The sequence below is a fragment of the Ursus arctos genome, unplaced genomic scaffold (assembly GCF_023065955.2).
Source record: "Ursus arctos isolate Adak ecotype North America unplaced genomic scaffold, UrsArc2.0 scaffold_8, whole genome shotgun sequence".
In the NCBI taxonomy this organism is placed as follows: Eukaryota; Metazoa; Chordata; class Mammalia; order Carnivora; family Ursidae; genus Ursus; species Ursus arctos.
This window is the reverse complement of record NW_026623100.1, coordinates 47,796,954-47,814,206: the sequence shown is the minus strand read 5'-3', so window position 1 is coordinate 47,814,206 and position 17,253 is coordinate 47,796,954. Positions and strand designations below refer to the sequence as shown.

The 17,253-nt window shown below is 41.1% G+C and overlaps 2 protein-coding genes across 6 annotated transcripts in view; one reads left to right on the top strand and one right to left on the bottom strand.

Moving 5' to 3' along the window:
* The window catches only part of IMMT (inner membrane mitochondrial protein), a 41,474-nt gene extending 28,776 nt beyond the window's left edge, over positions 1–12,698 (top strand). For all 5 annotated transcript variants that reach the window (XM_048222797.1, XM_048222796.1, XM_048222795.2 and 2 more), the window contains 8 exons: positions 983–1,086; positions 2,334–2,469; positions 3,170–3,299; positions 5,159–5,173; positions 6,536–6,759; positions 9,351–9,482; positions 10,477–10,606; positions 11,765–12,698. In XM_048222797.1, coding sequence (XP_048078754.1) covers positions 983–1,086; positions 2,334–2,469; positions 3,170–3,299; positions 5,159–5,173; positions 6,536–6,759; positions 9,351–9,482; positions 10,477–10,606; positions 11,765–12,378 — 1,485 coding nt within the window. In that variant the 3' untranslated portion in view covers positions 12,379–12,698. The remainder of the gene's footprint in view (positions 1–982; positions 1,087–2,333; positions 2,470–3,169; positions 3,300–5,158; positions 5,174–6,535; positions 6,760–9,350; positions 9,483–10,476; positions 10,607–11,764) is intronic.
* Positions 12,699–15,799: 3,101 nt separating this feature from the next.
* Positions 15,800–17,253, bottom strand: part of PTCD3 (pentatricopeptide repeat domain 3) — a 30,673-nt gene continuing 29,219 nt past the window's right edge. The window contains exon 25 of the transcript XR_006411875.3: positions 15,800–17,040. The gene's annotated coding sequence lies outside the window, so the exon portion shown is untranslated. The remainder of the gene's footprint in view (positions 17,041–17,253) is intronic.

Genomic DNA, 17,253 nt, shown 5'->3' with positions numbered 1-17,253 from the left:
GATCAGAAGCTTTAAACGTTAATGGTATTGCTTTGGTGAAAGGCTACGGAAGAGGGTATTTCCTCTTCCCAGTGAGCGCACAATATGTAATGCATGTGTATTAGATAGTATAAATCTGTTGAAATCAAGATTTTACAACTGTAGCACATCTTATGGAAGTGGTTAGCTAGATTAGGGGATATTAGCCTTGTTATCAGAATTATCAGAAACATGAATGAACACAAGTTTTGAAATGTTAAAAATGGATTGCAGCTTCTGTTCTTTCTAGTAAAACTGGTGCACAAAGGTTCTTACAATACATACAGAATTACTTTCTCAAAGCATTGTTTGGAAACACCTGGACTTGGCTTGATAGTAGGGGAATCTAGTGTCTGTTCTACACAACAGTTTATCCTTGGACCTCTATAAGGATTTTCAAGGAAGACTTTTGTATTTATATAAAATTAACATTTTATAAAATTCAGCTCAAGGACGGGGGGGTGGGTTTGACAATAGTTGATTTTCACTTTACCAATCACAGAGGGTCATTTTATAATGTTTTGGAGGAGTAAGGACTGTACAAATGTATAAACTTTCTACTTATCCTGAAACTGATTTTGGTACACCTGCAATTAAGAGAATTTTAAATATAGGTGCTTTATTGAAGAATAATCAAACAATTCATAAAGTTACTATTCTTATTAACCTTTTCTGTTTCATAATCTTAATAAAAATATTACCTCTCCTTAGAAAATGCTTGCATGCGCTAGAACACAGTCTTTTACAGTTTCGATGGTTGGTATTGAGGGGGGTGTTGATGGGGTTCATGGACTTTGGTTCTAACCATGAACCTTAAATTAAGAGACCCTACTCTGAAGAAATGCCATATGTAAGTTTTTACCTTTGAATTTAATGCCCTTGTTTCTCAGTGTAGCCACATGAGTGTATCCTATGACTGTAATAGCGGTTATTCATGTTTACATAAATAAAACCTTTTGTTTAGATTGCAGGTGAGAAGAAGTCGGCTCAGTGGCGCACAGTGGAGGGCGCATTGAAAGAACGCAGAAAGGCAGTCGATGAGGCTGCTGATGCCCTTCTCAAAGCCAAGTAATTACTCATGGACTTTAACAAGTAATTAGGGCCTCCTGGTGGCTTTCTTTGGGCTGGGTTTTCTTTGTACTGTCTGTATAGAAGGAGGAGGCAGAGAAACCCTTCCCTCCTTTCACCTCTACTTGGTTTATATTGGTATCAGGAACACAGAGGTTGAAAAAGGAGAGAGCAGGGGAATAAAATATAATTAGGCCAAAGTAAATTTGGAAGAAACCTATATAAAGGATCTTGTATAAAAAGCAGTTTTTCTTTTAGGTGATGTATCTCTACGGATTTACTGAGATTCTGCCATAATTTCAAGATTTTTCAAGGGTGGTTTGGGCAGTTTTATGAGAATTTTGAGAGTATGTCACAATCTCTTAACTATCAAAGTAGTTAGTAAATAGTAGGTCTAGTTTTATTCCACCTTGACCTTGATTCCTGGAATTCGGCTAAAACTAGGATCTGGTAAGCCAAGTATAAAATCAGCCTCTGATGGTGGAAACCTACATTTCCTACATTGACTAAAGGGTCTCATCAGCCTCTCATTTTGGAATCACTGTCATTCAAAATTTTGTTGTCATTTTTAATATTTATTACTCAAAGAGAAAGAGAAGTCTTCTAATGCAAGCCAGCATATCTTTTAGGAGATTTAAGATGTTTTCTGCTCACATCACTAAACCTTGAGTCGGGGCTCTTGAGTTCTGTGTTTTGTGGTGGGTAGGCCACAGTTCATCCCGTTTGTGAAACATTCTGAATCATGAGGGCTCCTCGAGACCCAGCTGTATTTGCTCAGTGAGCTCTTTGGCTTCCACCCTTGCTTCTGCTTGCCTTAAGCTCTGGAAGGGGAATCACCTAATCCATGCAGAAGCTGCCATTTATTGAGTGCGCTCGATGTGGCAGGCACTGTGCTGGGAACTTCTCATTAATTACTTCTAATCCCCATACAGGGGTGAGCAACAAAGGAGAGGCTGGTCTGGGAGTTGAATCCAGGTTTGCCTGGTTCTGAAGCCTGTATGTATTTCCCTATACACCATGCTCCTCCTGTGGTTCACTCTAGTAAATCTAGCTTCTGACCAACCTGTTTTCAGTTGTTAGGCAAACTTCTCTGCCTGTATTTATTGTGAAAAAACACTGAGTAATTTTTTTCAAATTACATTTTTTTCATAGACTCTTAACAGTTGTATGCTGTATTTACATCAAGCTCTTCGCTAAAGTTGATGAAGAATAATACTAAATCTTTGTTTTGCTTCATTGGTTTCCAGAGAAGAGCTAGAGAAGATGAAGAGCGTAATTGAAAATGCAAAGAAAGAAGAGGTTCCTGGGGCCAAATCTCATATAACTGCTGCAGAGGGGAAACTTCACAACATGATAGTTGATCTGGATAATGTGGTCCAAAAGGTACATTTGTTAGGTCTTTTACAGCATTAAAAATTTTTTTATTTTAAATTACTTATTTGAGAGACAGTGAAAGTGAGAGAGATCACAAAGGGAGAGGAAGAAGCAGACTCGCCGCCGAGTAGAGAGCCCAGTGGGGGGCTCAATCCCAGGACCCCGAGATCATGACCTGAGCCGAAGGCAGACGCTTAACTGAGCCACCCAGGCACCCCACATTTAAAAATTTTTAAATACAATCCACTCATCAAAGGATTTGAAGAATTCAGGAAAACAATAAGATTCCTTTCTTTCCCCCCTTTCCCCTGCAAGGAGTAGAAGTTGTTACTAATTTTAAAAACTTGTCTTGGACACAAAGTGGATTATTCATTATTGTCAATACTCTTTATAATAGGTAATATTTTTGGTCATGGCTATTAAATGAAAATTTTCATTTTGTAGCAGATCTTCTGTCTGTACTTATGTAGTCTATATGGGTAGTTTCCTGGCCAGAGAAAAAGGGACTGGGGCGTAGTATGATGGTAGACGGCTTGTCTGAATTACAAGGCTTATGTTCCTTTTTCTGAGCTTTAGCTTTCTCTTTATATATTATTTATATATCCCCAGCCAACATATAAATACATGAATATAATTTCTCTCTCTCTTTTTTTTGGATGGTGATGGTAATTTCTGTTCACTTTAACCACATACCCCCTGTATTTGTTAGGTCAAAGCAGCTCAGTCTGAGGCTAAGGTTGTGTCTCAGTATCACGAGCTGGTGGTCCAAGCCCGGGATGACTTTAAACGAGAACTGGACAGTATTACTCCAGAAGTCTTGCCAGGATGGAAAGGGATGAGTAAGTACAACTGAAGTGTTGGTACTTCCTGTTTTTGTGTTTTAATAACTGTTCAGCTAAATTTGCTTCAACCCCAATCATCTAATCCAAACCCCTCTGGTATGCATCTCTCATTTGGTGACTGTACAGTGTTTTCCACATTTTATTTCAGTCATAGCCATGATAGGTGACAGTGCTCCATGGTTTTAGTCATGGTGGACACAAGTTCCGGCCAGTGTTTGATTCCAGAACCAATGGTTCTATTCAGGTCTCTGCTACTCAGGGGGAAAAGAAAATTAGAATCCAAGTAAGTGAGAGTGACATTATAACCTTAAATCTATTAGAATATTATATATAAATGTAAAATTATTCAAAGCCTTTGGTACTTTAAAAATATTTGTAATGAATTAAGGCACGCCTCAGGACTGCTCTGTGACAACATTGTGGTTGAAAACTTATTAGTGAGAAGGACATCATCTGTATGACTTTCAACTTGCAAATAGCTCAGACTGCAGGGAACTTTGTTAACTTTGTTTTATACAGTGTAACTGCAGAGGATAGTCACATTTTCTTGAAGTGCTCTGAGAGTACTAACAGTCACACAGATTACCAGTCTCAGCACATTCAAAATACTCTTTAAATGCTACTGTCTGTTAGAAACTGAAGGTAGGAGCTGAACTGGTATTCTAGGCCTCTCTGGGCCTAGGTCAGAATGTATATACTACCCGATCCAACTGGTCAGCTTCTAGGTATGTTCTTAAGAAGACACACAGGTGCTCAAGGAGACTTATAAAAATATTCATAGCGGACTTGCATTTGTAAGAGCAGAAAAATCAGAAACTGCTAACTGTGCCTCCCATATGGCAGTATAAACGAAGGAACCAAACTATAGCTCTTAAACAGAAATGTTAAGAAAAAAAGTTGCAAAATTATACGTAGAGTAAGATACCACTTACATGAAACTTAAGAACATGCAAAACAAAACAATGTGTTGTTTCAGGATTCATACATTTATAAAGTCTAACGAAATGAATGAGAAACACCATATTTAGAAATAGTGGTTACCACTGTGGGGGGAGGAAGGGGGAGCCTTTAGGGGGAGCGTAGTGGGTGTTGCCAGGATGGGAAGATGAAGTGCAGCTTGTAGATTTATTTCCAGGAAACAGTTCCTTTTTGCTATGGGTTAGTATATATAGTCATTTATGTGCCTTTTTGACACTGACATTGTCTCATTTTCTTCATCTTTCCAATTTTTCCTGGAACATTGGGACAGATTCCTGGTTTTTTTGGTCTAATACCAGATTAAGTAGTTGACTTTTAGTGACATTTTGGGTGAAAAATCCCTATCTTTGAACATTTTGAGTTCAAGGTTCATGCGCTTGATGTTCAACAGCTCATGCTGAGAGGCAGGAGCCTGGCTGTGGTTCCCAGCTCCTGTCACTGTGTCAGGGCGGTGCTTGTGATGGAGTGTTGATTTCTTAAGCATTTGAGAACAGAGTCCGGACTGGGACTTAGTGAAATACACTATGAACTGATGTAAATGGGGGGCAGGGGGTAAATGAGAATGATAGTTTCTGTGTAAAAACTAAGTTGATTGCTTTAACAAAAATACAGATGAGCCCCTGGAAACCAAAGCTACTTTTAGTATGAGTGACTCTCTTATTTTGTATAATGTTAGAATTTACCTTGATTTATATTGTTCTATGTCCTTTTATGTTTTAGGAAATAAACTCTGTTGTTTTGCTTTCTAATATTAAAATATGCTTTTTCTACTACTGGTTTCTGGCTCCCTGTTTCTTTTTGGATATTCCTTTTTAATGATTAATAACTGAAATATGTATGTTCTTTTTTTTTCAAACTGTTCTTCTTTTCCTTTGTAGGTATTTCTGACCTAGGTGAGTAATTTTGTGTGTTTTAAATTGAAGAGCTTTTGTGTCTTAAAATACTGAAGTCTTTTTATTTGCCTATGATTTTTATACTAAGTCATCTAAATAATTTATAACAGAATTATGTTGCATGTGGTAAATCTGATTTGGATATTTTGGGCATCCATGTGCTCTCAGGAACAAAAATTTTCCACCAAGTGATTGGAAACCTGTAGATATATATATATATATGTGTGTGTGTGTGTGTGTATTTTTTCAAAGTTTCATTTTGTAAAATTTCAAACATTAAAAAGTAGGAGGAAAACTATAATAAGCTCATTGATCCATCACCCAACTTCAGCTGTTACCAACACGTGGCTAGTTTTTGTCATTTATTTTCCCAGCTTATATTGAATCAGATCCCAAATATCATGTATCCTTTTCAGTTGTAAATAATTTCCATATGTTAAAAAAAAAAATCACTGTACCATTATCACACCTTAAACAATAATTCCTTAATGTTATCACATGCCTATTTAGTGTTCAGTTATCCCCAATCATTTTATAGAATGAGTTTTTTTAGTTGTTTTATTTGAATCAGTATCCAAAGGAGCTACACGCGTTGAATTTGGTCAGTAAGTCTCTTATCCCCACTTTGTTTTTTGCTTCTCAGTTCTTTTATTGTGGAATTGAGTCATTTATTATGTAGTATTTCCCACACTCTGGATTTTGCTGTTAAAGCTATAATTCTTAACCTGTAGTAATGTGTCAGAATACTTTTGGAATGTAAGATTTGAAAACAAAAAACATGCTTAAGCCTAAATCAGAATCTTCGGGCATGTGTATTTTAAAAAGCTTGACAAGTGATTCTAACGGACTGCTCTGGTTGCAGATTATTGTCCTAGGTAACACCATCTGTTTAAGAAAAGGTATAAAAACTTTTACTAGAGAAAAGTCAGAGAACCTGAATTTGAGATTTAACAGAAAAGGGTATTGGGATGCCCGTTATGACTAATCACAGTTATGCATGAACGAAAACATAGAAGTGTGTATATGTAAACTGTCTTTAGAGGCAAAATTAGAATGAGTTATAAAGTCTATTTATATTTAGTTCAGATTGGAAGTACTAATTTGGGTTCCTGGAAAAGAACTGATTATATACTTGAAGGCCTACCTGAAACACTTTGCTTGGGATTGAACATGCCTTAGTTAGTTGGACACAGGCTATGAATTTCTGACAGCAGTGGAGAATCTAAATCTGCTTCAAAGGGTTAGCTGCCCTTCGCTTTCTTTACAGCTGTTAAAATTAAATTACTATGACTTGAAGTAAGTACTTTGTAAATGTATAATTTTGGTGAAATCATTAACATTTTAATGTCATTTTCTCTTTAGCTGACAAGCTGTCTACCGATGATCTGAACTCCCTGATTGCTCATGCACATCGCCGCATTGACCAACTAAACAGAGAGCTAGCAGAGCAGAAAGCCACAGAGAAGCAGCACATTGCATTAGCCTTGGAAAAACAAAAGCTAGAAGAAAAGCGGGCATTTGACTCTGCAGTGGCAAAAGCACTAGAACATCACAGAAGTGAGATACAGGCCGAACAGGACAGAAAGGTAGAGGAAATGAGAAATTTAATGTGAATCCACTTGTATAGCTGCTTCTAGAGATAATATCAACAGTCATTGACTTTAAAATATTAGACATAAATCATGCCGACCCACCACTGAATGGAGCTTTGGCCCTTGTTCTAGTCAGAACTTCTAGGGAAGGATTGTTGTAGCAGAGTTCTTTTCTGTTGAGCAGATGCAGAAGTGGAAGGAAGTAACAAGCCCTTGGTATGAATCTCTGTTGGATTCTGAGTGTCTTTTTCTCCGCCAGTGTTTTGGTTAAGAATGGGTGAGTGTGCTCCCTTAGTCTTCTGTCAGGGCACGTCACATGTTAAATGGGTGTCTGCAGGTTGATTTGGGCACCTGGGTGTTTACCCGCCCTTCGTGTCTTCTCAGCTGCACAGTTGAGCGCTCCCGCCCCGGGGCAGTTCTTTCTTCCCTAGGCTCCCGGACACTACACTCTCCCGGCCTTTCTTCCACCTTGCTGGCCACTCCTTTGCCCCCTTCTTTGCTCAGCCTCCCAAGTAGGAGCATGTACTGGCCTTGGTTCTGAAACCTTCTGTCCATCTAAACTGTCTCCAAGTGCTCTTAGCCAGACCTGTGACTTAGGAGGTTAAATCCGTCCATCACGGGGACATTTGTGTTGCTAGCTCTGGCCTCTGCCTCGCCTTCAGGTTCCTCCCATCCAGCAGCTGACTTGATGTCTCTAGCTGGCTTTCCAGTAGTTGTTTCACACTCAGCTTGTTCAAAACAAATTTCTTGACTCCCCAGCCTGTCTACCATCCCCTCAGCTTGTTTCTCTCTAAATCTCCATCTACCCAGTTGCTCAGGCCAGAAGTCATGCTTAGTTGTTCCTCTGTCAGCTTGCATGTACAGTCCATTGACACATCAGTTCTGCTTCCAAAGTAAATCCCAAGTTTGTCCACTTTCTCTAAGTCCAGATTATCATAACAGTTTCCCTATTTTCCTTTTAAAAAAAAAAAGATTTATTTTTTTATTAGGTGGGAGAGAGTGCAAGCTTGGGGAGGGAAAGAGGGAGAGAGAAAATCCTCAAGCAGACTCCCTGCTGAGCACAGAGCCCAAGGCTTGGCTTGACCCCAGGACCCTAAGGTCATGACCTGAGCCCAACCAAGAGTTGGCTGCTCAACCAGCTGTGCCACCCAGGCGCCCCCAGTTTCCCTGTTCGTACCCATCTTTTTTATGTCTATTTACATGGCAGTTGGTCCTTTTAAAACCCATTCTGATCTGGGATGCCTAGGTGGCTCAGTCGGTTGAGTGTCTGCCTTCGGCTCGGGTCATGATCCGGGGTGCTGGGATCTAGCCCCACATCGGGCTCCCTGCTTGGCAGGGAGCCTGCTTCTCTCTCTCTCTCTCTCTGCTGCTCCCCCTATTTTGTGTGTGCTCTCTCTGTCAAATAAATTTAAAAAATCTTAAAAAAAAAAAAAAAAAAACCCAGCCCATTCTGATCAGACACTAGGGTGCTGAAAACCTTGCACTGACGGCCCACTGCATTTAATAAAAAATGCAAATTCTTAACCCATACCAAAAAGGCCTCTTAATCTCATTCGTGTTTGCTGTGAGCCATACTTCCCTTACTTTCCTCATTGCCTGTATTTGCCAGGTGCCCTGGTGTTTTGTTTGGTACAGATTTGTACCTTCACTACTTACCCGGCCCTGGGGTATTTTCTCGCCTTGTACATTGTTGTGCTTCCTCTCTTTAAACCTTAGTTCTAAGCTTGGATGTCACCTTCTTCGCAAGGCTTTTCCTGTTCTTTCAATGGAGAGTCTCTGTATTACTTTCTCTCATACTGCCTTGTTTATTTTCTAAAAATAAGTATCACAGTCTGAGATGTCCGATTTACTGTCCGATCCCTGAATTGGCACTTTATAAATATGTATGCGCTGACTGAGTGGGTTTATTCATTACTTTTATTATTTCTGAGAAAAAGTAAGTTATGAATTCCAGGTAATTAGTGTTAAATAATTTGTAATATGACCCATGGCCAATTGTTAGGCGAGACGTGGTAGGCTTTTCATATTTTTGGTTAGATCTGGGCTGTGTTGTGAATCTAAATTCATGTTAATTAAGCAGTTTCAGAGCAGTTTTGTTTAGAAGAAATTGTGTAAAGTAACTACCAGATATTTATTAATTTTCGTAATAGTTCTTTATAATAGGCATTATTATTCATAGGTCACACAGATGGTTGTGGTGAAGCTGTGTTTGATCCCAAGTCTTTGTCGTTATTTTTTTCTATGAGTTGGGGTTTGTTAATTGTCACGGGAGTGTGTGATTCAGGAGGTGACAGTGTTCGCCTTGCATAACGTGCAGCCTGGTGATATGGGAGAAACAGAACTGGGGGCCAGAGAGACCCCGGTTGAAGTCTGTTTTTTGCCATAGCTGTGTGACTTTGTTTTCGGGTCACTTTCCAACGTTCAGCTTTCTGATGGTTGTAAGAGAAGTCAGGAACGTGTCCACATAGGTGGCATGTCCGAGCGGCTCAGGATTGGAAGCTGCTGTCATCCTTGCTGCTAGTCTTTCTCTTTCTCTAAAAGCACATGTGGAGAATTGAGAGCTAATCATTCCCGTGGTTTCACAGGTGGAGGAAGTCAGAGATGCCATGGAGAATGAAATGAGAACGCAGCTTCGCCGACAGGCTGCTGCCCACACCGATCACTTGCGCGACGTCCTGAGGGTACAAGAGCAGGAACTGAAATATGAATTTGAACAGGTGAGGTCCTGGGGGAGAGCATCAGCTGCCCTTCAGCCTCCTCTTCCCCTTTACATGAACAGTCTCTCGTTTCCTTTTCATGTGCTCTGGGTGTCACTCCCTCTGAGGCTATGGAAGAGTGGGGAAGAGTGTAATGGCACCTGGCCGTGGCGCAGTGCGGCTGTTGTATGTTTGTGACACTGCTGCTTTTTACAGAAAGATGCACCTGTGTGTTATTGGTCACATACCTTTTGTATCTGTGTCCTAGTTACTTGGAGCCTTCAAAGCTTTAGGGCGGGTTGGTACAGGGGGGTTCAGAAATGCAGATGATAACTTGACATGTGTAACTCCTGCTTTATCTGCACAAACGCCTACGGATTATGTGGTAGTGCTCAGATTTTTACATCTGAGGAAACTTCCCAGAGAGGTTAAGTTTGGAAATCACAGCAGGTCAGGATATCTTTAATCATAATTCATTTCTATTCAGCAAGCCGTTTATAATATATTAACTTATTTTGTCTCACAAGAAGAGAATGAGGTTTTCCACGTAAGGAGATCTTCCAGAAAATTGAAATATATGCCAATATGAAAAGGTATTTTACTTTAAATTTATTTGATGGGTATTTTTCTGAGAAAAAAATGAATATATAAGCTCTTGAATCAGGGAAATCAAATACGATTTAATCTGTTGTGTCGGGGTGGCAGTACAGTTATTTTCTGAAGTTGGCATGTTCTCCTTTTTAAATAGCTTGCTTTCTTCTCCTCCTGGTCTGCTTCCTCTAATACTAGGTTCTGTCAGTAAATTTGTAGAAAACCACATACATCAGCTCTGAGTTTTAGGAAATTTTTGAAACTTTACACATAATGGAGGAGTTTCATGACAGATGTTTGGAGATTTTAAAGGCCCTCTTTGCTTGTGGAGATGGCAGTTGCTGGAAGACTGTAGTGTCCCAATAAATGCCATGCGCTGAGGGAGCACCACTGTTTTCTGGACACTATTTATGTTTTATTTCAGGACCTGTCTGAGAAACTGGCTGAACAAGAGTTACAGTTTCGTCGGCTCAGTCAAGAGCAAGTTGACAACTTTACTCTGGATATAAACACTGCCTATGCCAGACTGAGAGGAATCGAACAGGCTGTTCAGAGTGAGCACATGGGCCTCTTGCAATCCTCTTACAATTTTATTCAGTCCAACTTCTTTGGATAATTTCTTGGTAGGAGGACAATGGGATACATGCATCAGCAATAGGACGGAAAGATGCTGAAGTCATGCTATTAAATTTTATTCATTTCTGAGAACATTAGCCCAGATTTGATAAGTTTGGAACATAGAAAGTTTGTGAGAGGAAATTAAAAAGAATCTAAAAATTAAATCTAAATACTTGAAGTTTTACTTGGTGTGTGATAGACTGGAATCACCATTTACAAGGCAGGTTACCCAAGGGAGCCAAAGGCCGGTTACCCCCATGCTCGCTGTCCGGCTTTGCTGAGCTGTCTCCAGTCCTGTTTTGGAAGCGGTGATTTGCTGATTCCGCCCACCACATGGACAGTAGTTATTCTGAGGCTTCCATGTGCCACATTGAAAGGGAAATGTCCTGACACTAAGGATGATGATAAAGTGGAGCTTTTTGGAAAGGGGTGTTATAGAGCCGTCTTTGTCAGATAAGTATAAAAATAAACTCATGAAATTTCTAGATCCAGTAGTCCATTAAGTTTACTTGAAGTCTTCCATTCCTTTGCAGGAAGTTTCTGATGGCATTGACATAACTTATAGCCTAATTGAAATATGTTTCTTTCTCAAACATTCTAAAATAAATGTCTCTGCATTAGATACCACGTATTGTCCTAGATGTCACAGGAGAGGGAAAAGAGACTCGGTTGTGCTTGTGCGCATACATCCTTCCAGTTTTCTCCTTGGTTTACTAAAAACAAGTCCTCATCGGGGCACCTGGGTAGCTCAGTGAGTGGAGTGTCCGACCCTGATTTCGGCTCAGGTCATGATTCTCTCCCTCCTTCTGCCCCTGCCCCTCCCCTGCTCTCTCTCTCTCTTAAAAAAAAAGTGCTCATCAAGTTAGGCTGGCCATGTTGCCTCACAAAGAGGCCAACTTCTTAGGAAAGAACACACCAGAAGTGGTGGTCGGTGGGGTTGCAAGAGGGCTCTCTCTGGCCCCATCGTTCACATGTGTGGCTTTAGCCTTTTGAGGGTGCAGGGTGCGTCAGATCGCTGGAGGCACCGAGAGGACATGTTGTAGTCAGATGGAGAGGAAAGTGTTTTTCTTTGCCTTTTCTTTCTTTCTTGCTAGGTCACGCAGTCGCTGAGGAGGAGGCCCGAAAAGCCCACCAGCTGTGGCTGTCGGTGGAGGCGCTCAAATACAGCATGAAGACCGCGTCCGCAGAGCTGCCCACCGTGCCGCTGGGGAGCGCGGTCAAGGCCATCAGAGTCAGCTGCGCCGATAGTGAATTTGCCCAGGCTCTAACCGCGGCTCTCCCTCCAGAGTCCCTGACCCGTGGGGTGTACAGCGAAGAGACCCTTAGAGCCCGTTTCTATGCTGTTCAAAAACTGGCCCGAAGGGTAGCAATGATTGATGAAACCAGAAATAGCTTATACCAGTACTTCCTCTCCTACTTGCAGTCCTTGCTCTTATTCCCGCCTCAGCAACTGAAGCCGCCCGCGGAGCTCAGCCCGGAGGATATAAACACTTTTAAGTTACTGTCCTATGCCTCCTATTGCATTGAGCATGGTGATCTGGAGCTGGCAGCAAAGTTTGTCAATCAGCTGAAAGGGGAGTCCAGACGAGTGGCACAGGACTGGCTGAAGGAAGCCCGAATGACCCTAGAAACTAAACAGATAGTGGAGATCCTGACGGCATACGCCAGCGCCGTAGGAATAGGAACCACTCAAGTGCAGCAAGAGTAAGGTCTAGGACGAGTTTTGTAAAGTCATACTTTATGTGAAAGGGAATCAGCAGTGATCTATGAAGGGTTTGCAACAGGGTCCCAGAATTGTCTAGAAAGGAGCAGGTTACAAGTACTGTTCTAAATGTTAACACCTGTTGCATTTATATTATTTCCACTTGCTATCATGTCAGTGAACTCCAGGAGTATTTTCTTTGCAACTTGTGTAACATTTTCTGTTTTTCAGGTTTTACTGATCGGGCTCGTGAGCCAGTCAAAATAATGTTTGTGATCCCTGTGACTATTGATTTTGCCCTTGGAGCAAACTGAATAAAACAAAAAGATGAAAACTGAGTAGCTTATCCCTTTTCAAAAAGTACCATTTGTAGTTTGTTGTGCATAGACAATTTCCTTGAGAAGTGGCAACAGAAGCCAGAAGGTCCTGGGCACTGAGTTTCCAGGTCATGAATTGGGTTCCAGAAGTGCAAGGTCTGTTTTTGGCTTTGAAGTTTCTGGTGAACTGATTCCTACTGGTCAAACTCAAGAGTGACGTACAAGGCACAATGCCAAAATAGTTATAATGGGAGGTACAGCATTCTAGTGATTAAAAAGCACTAGAAGTGGTATCTATCCAAAGCTTCTAAAATTGCCACCACAGGAAAAGTTTACATTTTATATTGGGTCCCAGTATATATACACACCTGTGTGCATACATAAAACAGTTTTTCCAAACCACTGCTAGCCCCTTTCTACTTGTGATGTACTGTTTTCTGGTCTGTTTCATTTAAAAAAAAAAAAAAAAAGTTTTTTTACCCACAAATTAATTCAGCAGCCCTCAAAACAGGTCACAGCTCTCAGTTCTGAAACACTTGTAATTGACCTTGCTCCTTTCTGGTACTTGGACTGAATCTCTTCATTGAAGTGAGGCTGGAAACTTAACGGGATTGAATAATTCTGTGGTATATTTAAACTGGACTGCCATAAAACCCAGAGAATTTTTTTAGTTCACGTCTCTGAAGGTTAGGACAATTGCCATATTGGGTAAACATTAACAAATTCCTTCCTTTGATTTTTCTTTTTTATTCCATGAAAATGTCAAAATTTTTTCCATAATTTTTTTTGTTGGGTTTTGTGTGTTCACGAAGAGACTGAGGAGGCACTTTTATCTGAGCCAAAGTATCTGCAAATCCCGGAGGAGAGACTCAGAATTCTATTTTATGTTTCTGCAAGTGTGTGCCAAACCCTGAATTTGGATTGTTCCATAGGTTTGCGTGGCACTTGCCATTTGGGGATCTTTTGGTCCTGTTTTGACCTTGGTTGTTATTGCTAATACTCCTTATGTTCCTCCTGAGTAGATTCTTGAATCAACAAAATATATGTAATGTCTCTGATGGAACACATGCCTTGTGTCATGTCCTTAATTTCTGCAGTTAGAGTGGGCTATTTTTACCAGAAGATGATGAGGCTTTTCTAAATTCAGCATTTCTTCCCCTTTGGAATGGCATGGAATTGCAAAATACATTAACTTGCAAAGCTACTTACCTGTTTGTTACAGTAAAGGTGCTTGGAATTTATTTTACTTAAGTAGCATGTAAAATATTACCAATTATAAGGAAATCCAGATTTCTCTAGGAGCTTGGAAATAACTCTCATCAGATGTGATTATCTGAGCTCGTAAGAAGCAAGCAATACTGAATGCTTTATTTTAGTTCCGTAAATCAAAATAACGAAGACCACTGGCCTTCAAGTTTTAGTAGTTCCATTAACAAACCTCCTTACCTCTGTTGCATATTGGAAAACGGGATGATGTTGAAAGGGGATGCTTGGTGAGGCCTTGATTCTCATGCCTAGTAGGACTCCCATCTTCCTGAGATACTCAGCAACGCTTCAAGTGAAAAGGGCCTTTACTTTGCTTCTCAGTTCTCCTTGAAGGCAAGATGGAATCCAAAGGGGCAAGTTTGGGGGAAGATGAGTATACCCCTGGGCAGTTAGAGCCAGGCAGCTTCACTCCAGCAGCTTTTTACTTTCACTGTAAGTTACATCTCTGCCGGTTCTGACTTGATCATGTGAAGCAAAGCATTATTTCTATTTTAGCCTTAAACTGGGTTACCTTATTACCGCCCTCTTGAGTGCTGTAGGAAGTGTTCCTCAGCATTTTAAACTCAATGCCTCCAGATATAACATTAAAAATCTGATCTTTTCTAATGATTCAAAATCAACGTATCTAAAATGCAGTTTTAGAAAGTCTTTTTTAAGGCACGTAGTCTTTTTTTTCCTTAGTATTAACTTAAACCCTCTGCTCTTTCTTAACAGGTTCTGGATAGAAGCAGCCTCCAAGTCCCCAGTGAGTTGTCCCACCAGTTTTAAAGTAACTTGCTTGAACTCAGTGCAGAAGAACAGATAATTTAACATAAATGGGAAATAAAAAGGATTCAGTATCAGGCAAATCACTCTTCATCAGGTCCAGTGATCACCATTACCCCAAACCAAAGCTGAACCCCCCGCCCCCGTTGCCATCCCCCTGAGGTATTTAGGGACCCTGAGGTCAGCAGGAGGGTGCAAGAAAGGGCGAGCACTGAAGAGGAAGAGGGTAACTGGCTACGCTGTCATTTTCCAAAACATGGGGAGGTCATGCGGTTGCACTGGCTTGTTAATTCTGCTAGCTGTATGGACACTGCCCTGGGGTCTTCAGGAAGAGGAAGGGGTTCTAGAGGGATTAGGAGGCACGAGCCAGCAGAGGTTGTAGGAACAAATTCCACTGGTATTGGTGGCAAAGTTTAGGTTTCCCTGGGAATAAATTCTCATAACCTGTATTCCTCTTGGACAGTCTTAGTTTTCAAGAGTCTGAAATCCTGCTGAGCTCTGTAAACTGTGCTTGGGCTTCATCTGCAGTCCTGAATTCTCAGTCCGTGGCTGTGCGGATTGGATGGACAGCGTTTTGACAGGTTAGGCTGCTTCCTGGGCCAGCCTGGGTGCTCCTTCACTGCCCAGACCCTGTGTACCTTACATTTCCGTCATTCCATTCGCATATTGCCTTTTGTTAACCAAAGCAAATCCTTTTCTTTGGTAAATCTCACTCTGCTCTAAAGATCTGATCTAAATGACCCCATAAACTTGCCCTGACCAGCCTTGCTCCAGTGACTGTCACTGAGCATGTCCTATTTCAGTGTTTTTAAACTCCATTGTCAGGAAAAGAATTTTCGTCCTGACCAGATACACATTTGTATCTATATGCATATATCTATTGCACTGGAAAACGTATCACAGCTTTATTGCATGTGATACACTTATCTAATCCATTTCCATATTCTAATCATCACCCACAAAATTTGTCTTCAGATCCTACGGTTTAAAGGCCAGTGTCAGTACATTTTATTGCTAGAGTTCTCAACTGTTCTATTGAACCTCAAATCTGCTAGTTGCTCATTTCCACACACTGGTGATCTGAGGCACATTGAAAAAGTTTATTCACATGTAGCAAGACTACTCCCTTGACCCTTCCCATTCCATGGGTCCCGACTCCACAATTTGTTCTTCTGATGCTCTGGTTTCTCCTGTTTCTTTTTGGTAAGTTACTGAAAACATAATTACACTGCCCTCAGTTCCCAATTTCCAGAAGGCTGTTTTTGGATTATTTTAACATGGTCGCTTTATATGCCATTAACGCTTCAAAGCTTTTCGAAATTTGATTCTGGTCCTAATTGGATCAATTTAGAACTCGAATCTTTCTCCTCATACCATTTTGTTTAAAATGTTGTAAATGAAATGTTAAGACCTATTAAGAATGGTCTTAAAAATGAGGAGTTCTAGTCCATGACCAAGAAGCCACTCATTCTAGTAAATGCCTTTTAGGCATGCAGGACTTGAGTTATTTTAGAGACATTTGTGAGGAAGATGACAGCAAATTGAGGGAAGAGCCAGGGACCAAAAGCAAAGACTGATAGGTTATTGACTTTGGCATGAAGAAACAGAACGTCTTTTCCTATTAGAGGCTGGTATTTCATTTGTCAGTGAATAAACATTTGAAATGAGAGAATGGAGGGGCACCTGGCTGGCTCAGTTGGTAGAGCATTTGACTCGATCTCAGGGTTAAGTTCGAGGCCCACGTTGGGTGTAGAGATTAAAAAGAAAATCTTTAAAAACAAAAATGAGAAAATGGAGACCAATCCTGTAGGGCCAATTTTCTGAAACTCTGAAGCAGTTACTTGCTTAGAGTGGCTGTGTGGAGTAACTACAGTAGTTAAAACAACTGAATTACATGGAAATCCACTATGAATTTTGATGATGTCAGTTCTGTAGCTGCTAAGCACTAAGGTGAGGGTTCAGCTGGGGCCTGGAAAGGGGAGAACTGTACCACATTTATAAAGATTACAGTGAGTACGTGGCCAAGACGAGAGCCAGGCATCTGTAGGTGAGATGGGAAGGAGCAGAGTGAACAGAAACTTCCAGGAAGCCAGGTTCTCCCTGGAAGTTATAAACCAAGATCGAAGGCTCATCTGCCTTAACCGTCCTTTTGTTCATTTGCGTCCTTGTGTCGGGGAGTGATGCAGGCGAGTGCTCAAGCAGCTCAGTACTGTCATTTCCCTGCCCCCCTTGTCCTTCAGTTAGAGGTCTCAAACCGGCGATCTGGGAGAAAACATGAACCAATACTTAGGTTTTTGAAGCTGTGCGGCTGGGTCCAGGCCTAGAGAGACACAACAGAAAGTGGAGCTGGAACAGACACGTAACGGACCATGGTCCGATACAGTAGCCCATCGGTGGCAACCCTGGCAGGGTAAGGACAAAGCTGTTCGTCTGTGGGGAACTCCTGGGGTCCCTCAGTAATCTGGGACCAGGTATGAGCAGAGCAGCCTGTGGAAGCCCTGGGAAGGGTAAGAATGCTCCTGTGATCCACGCA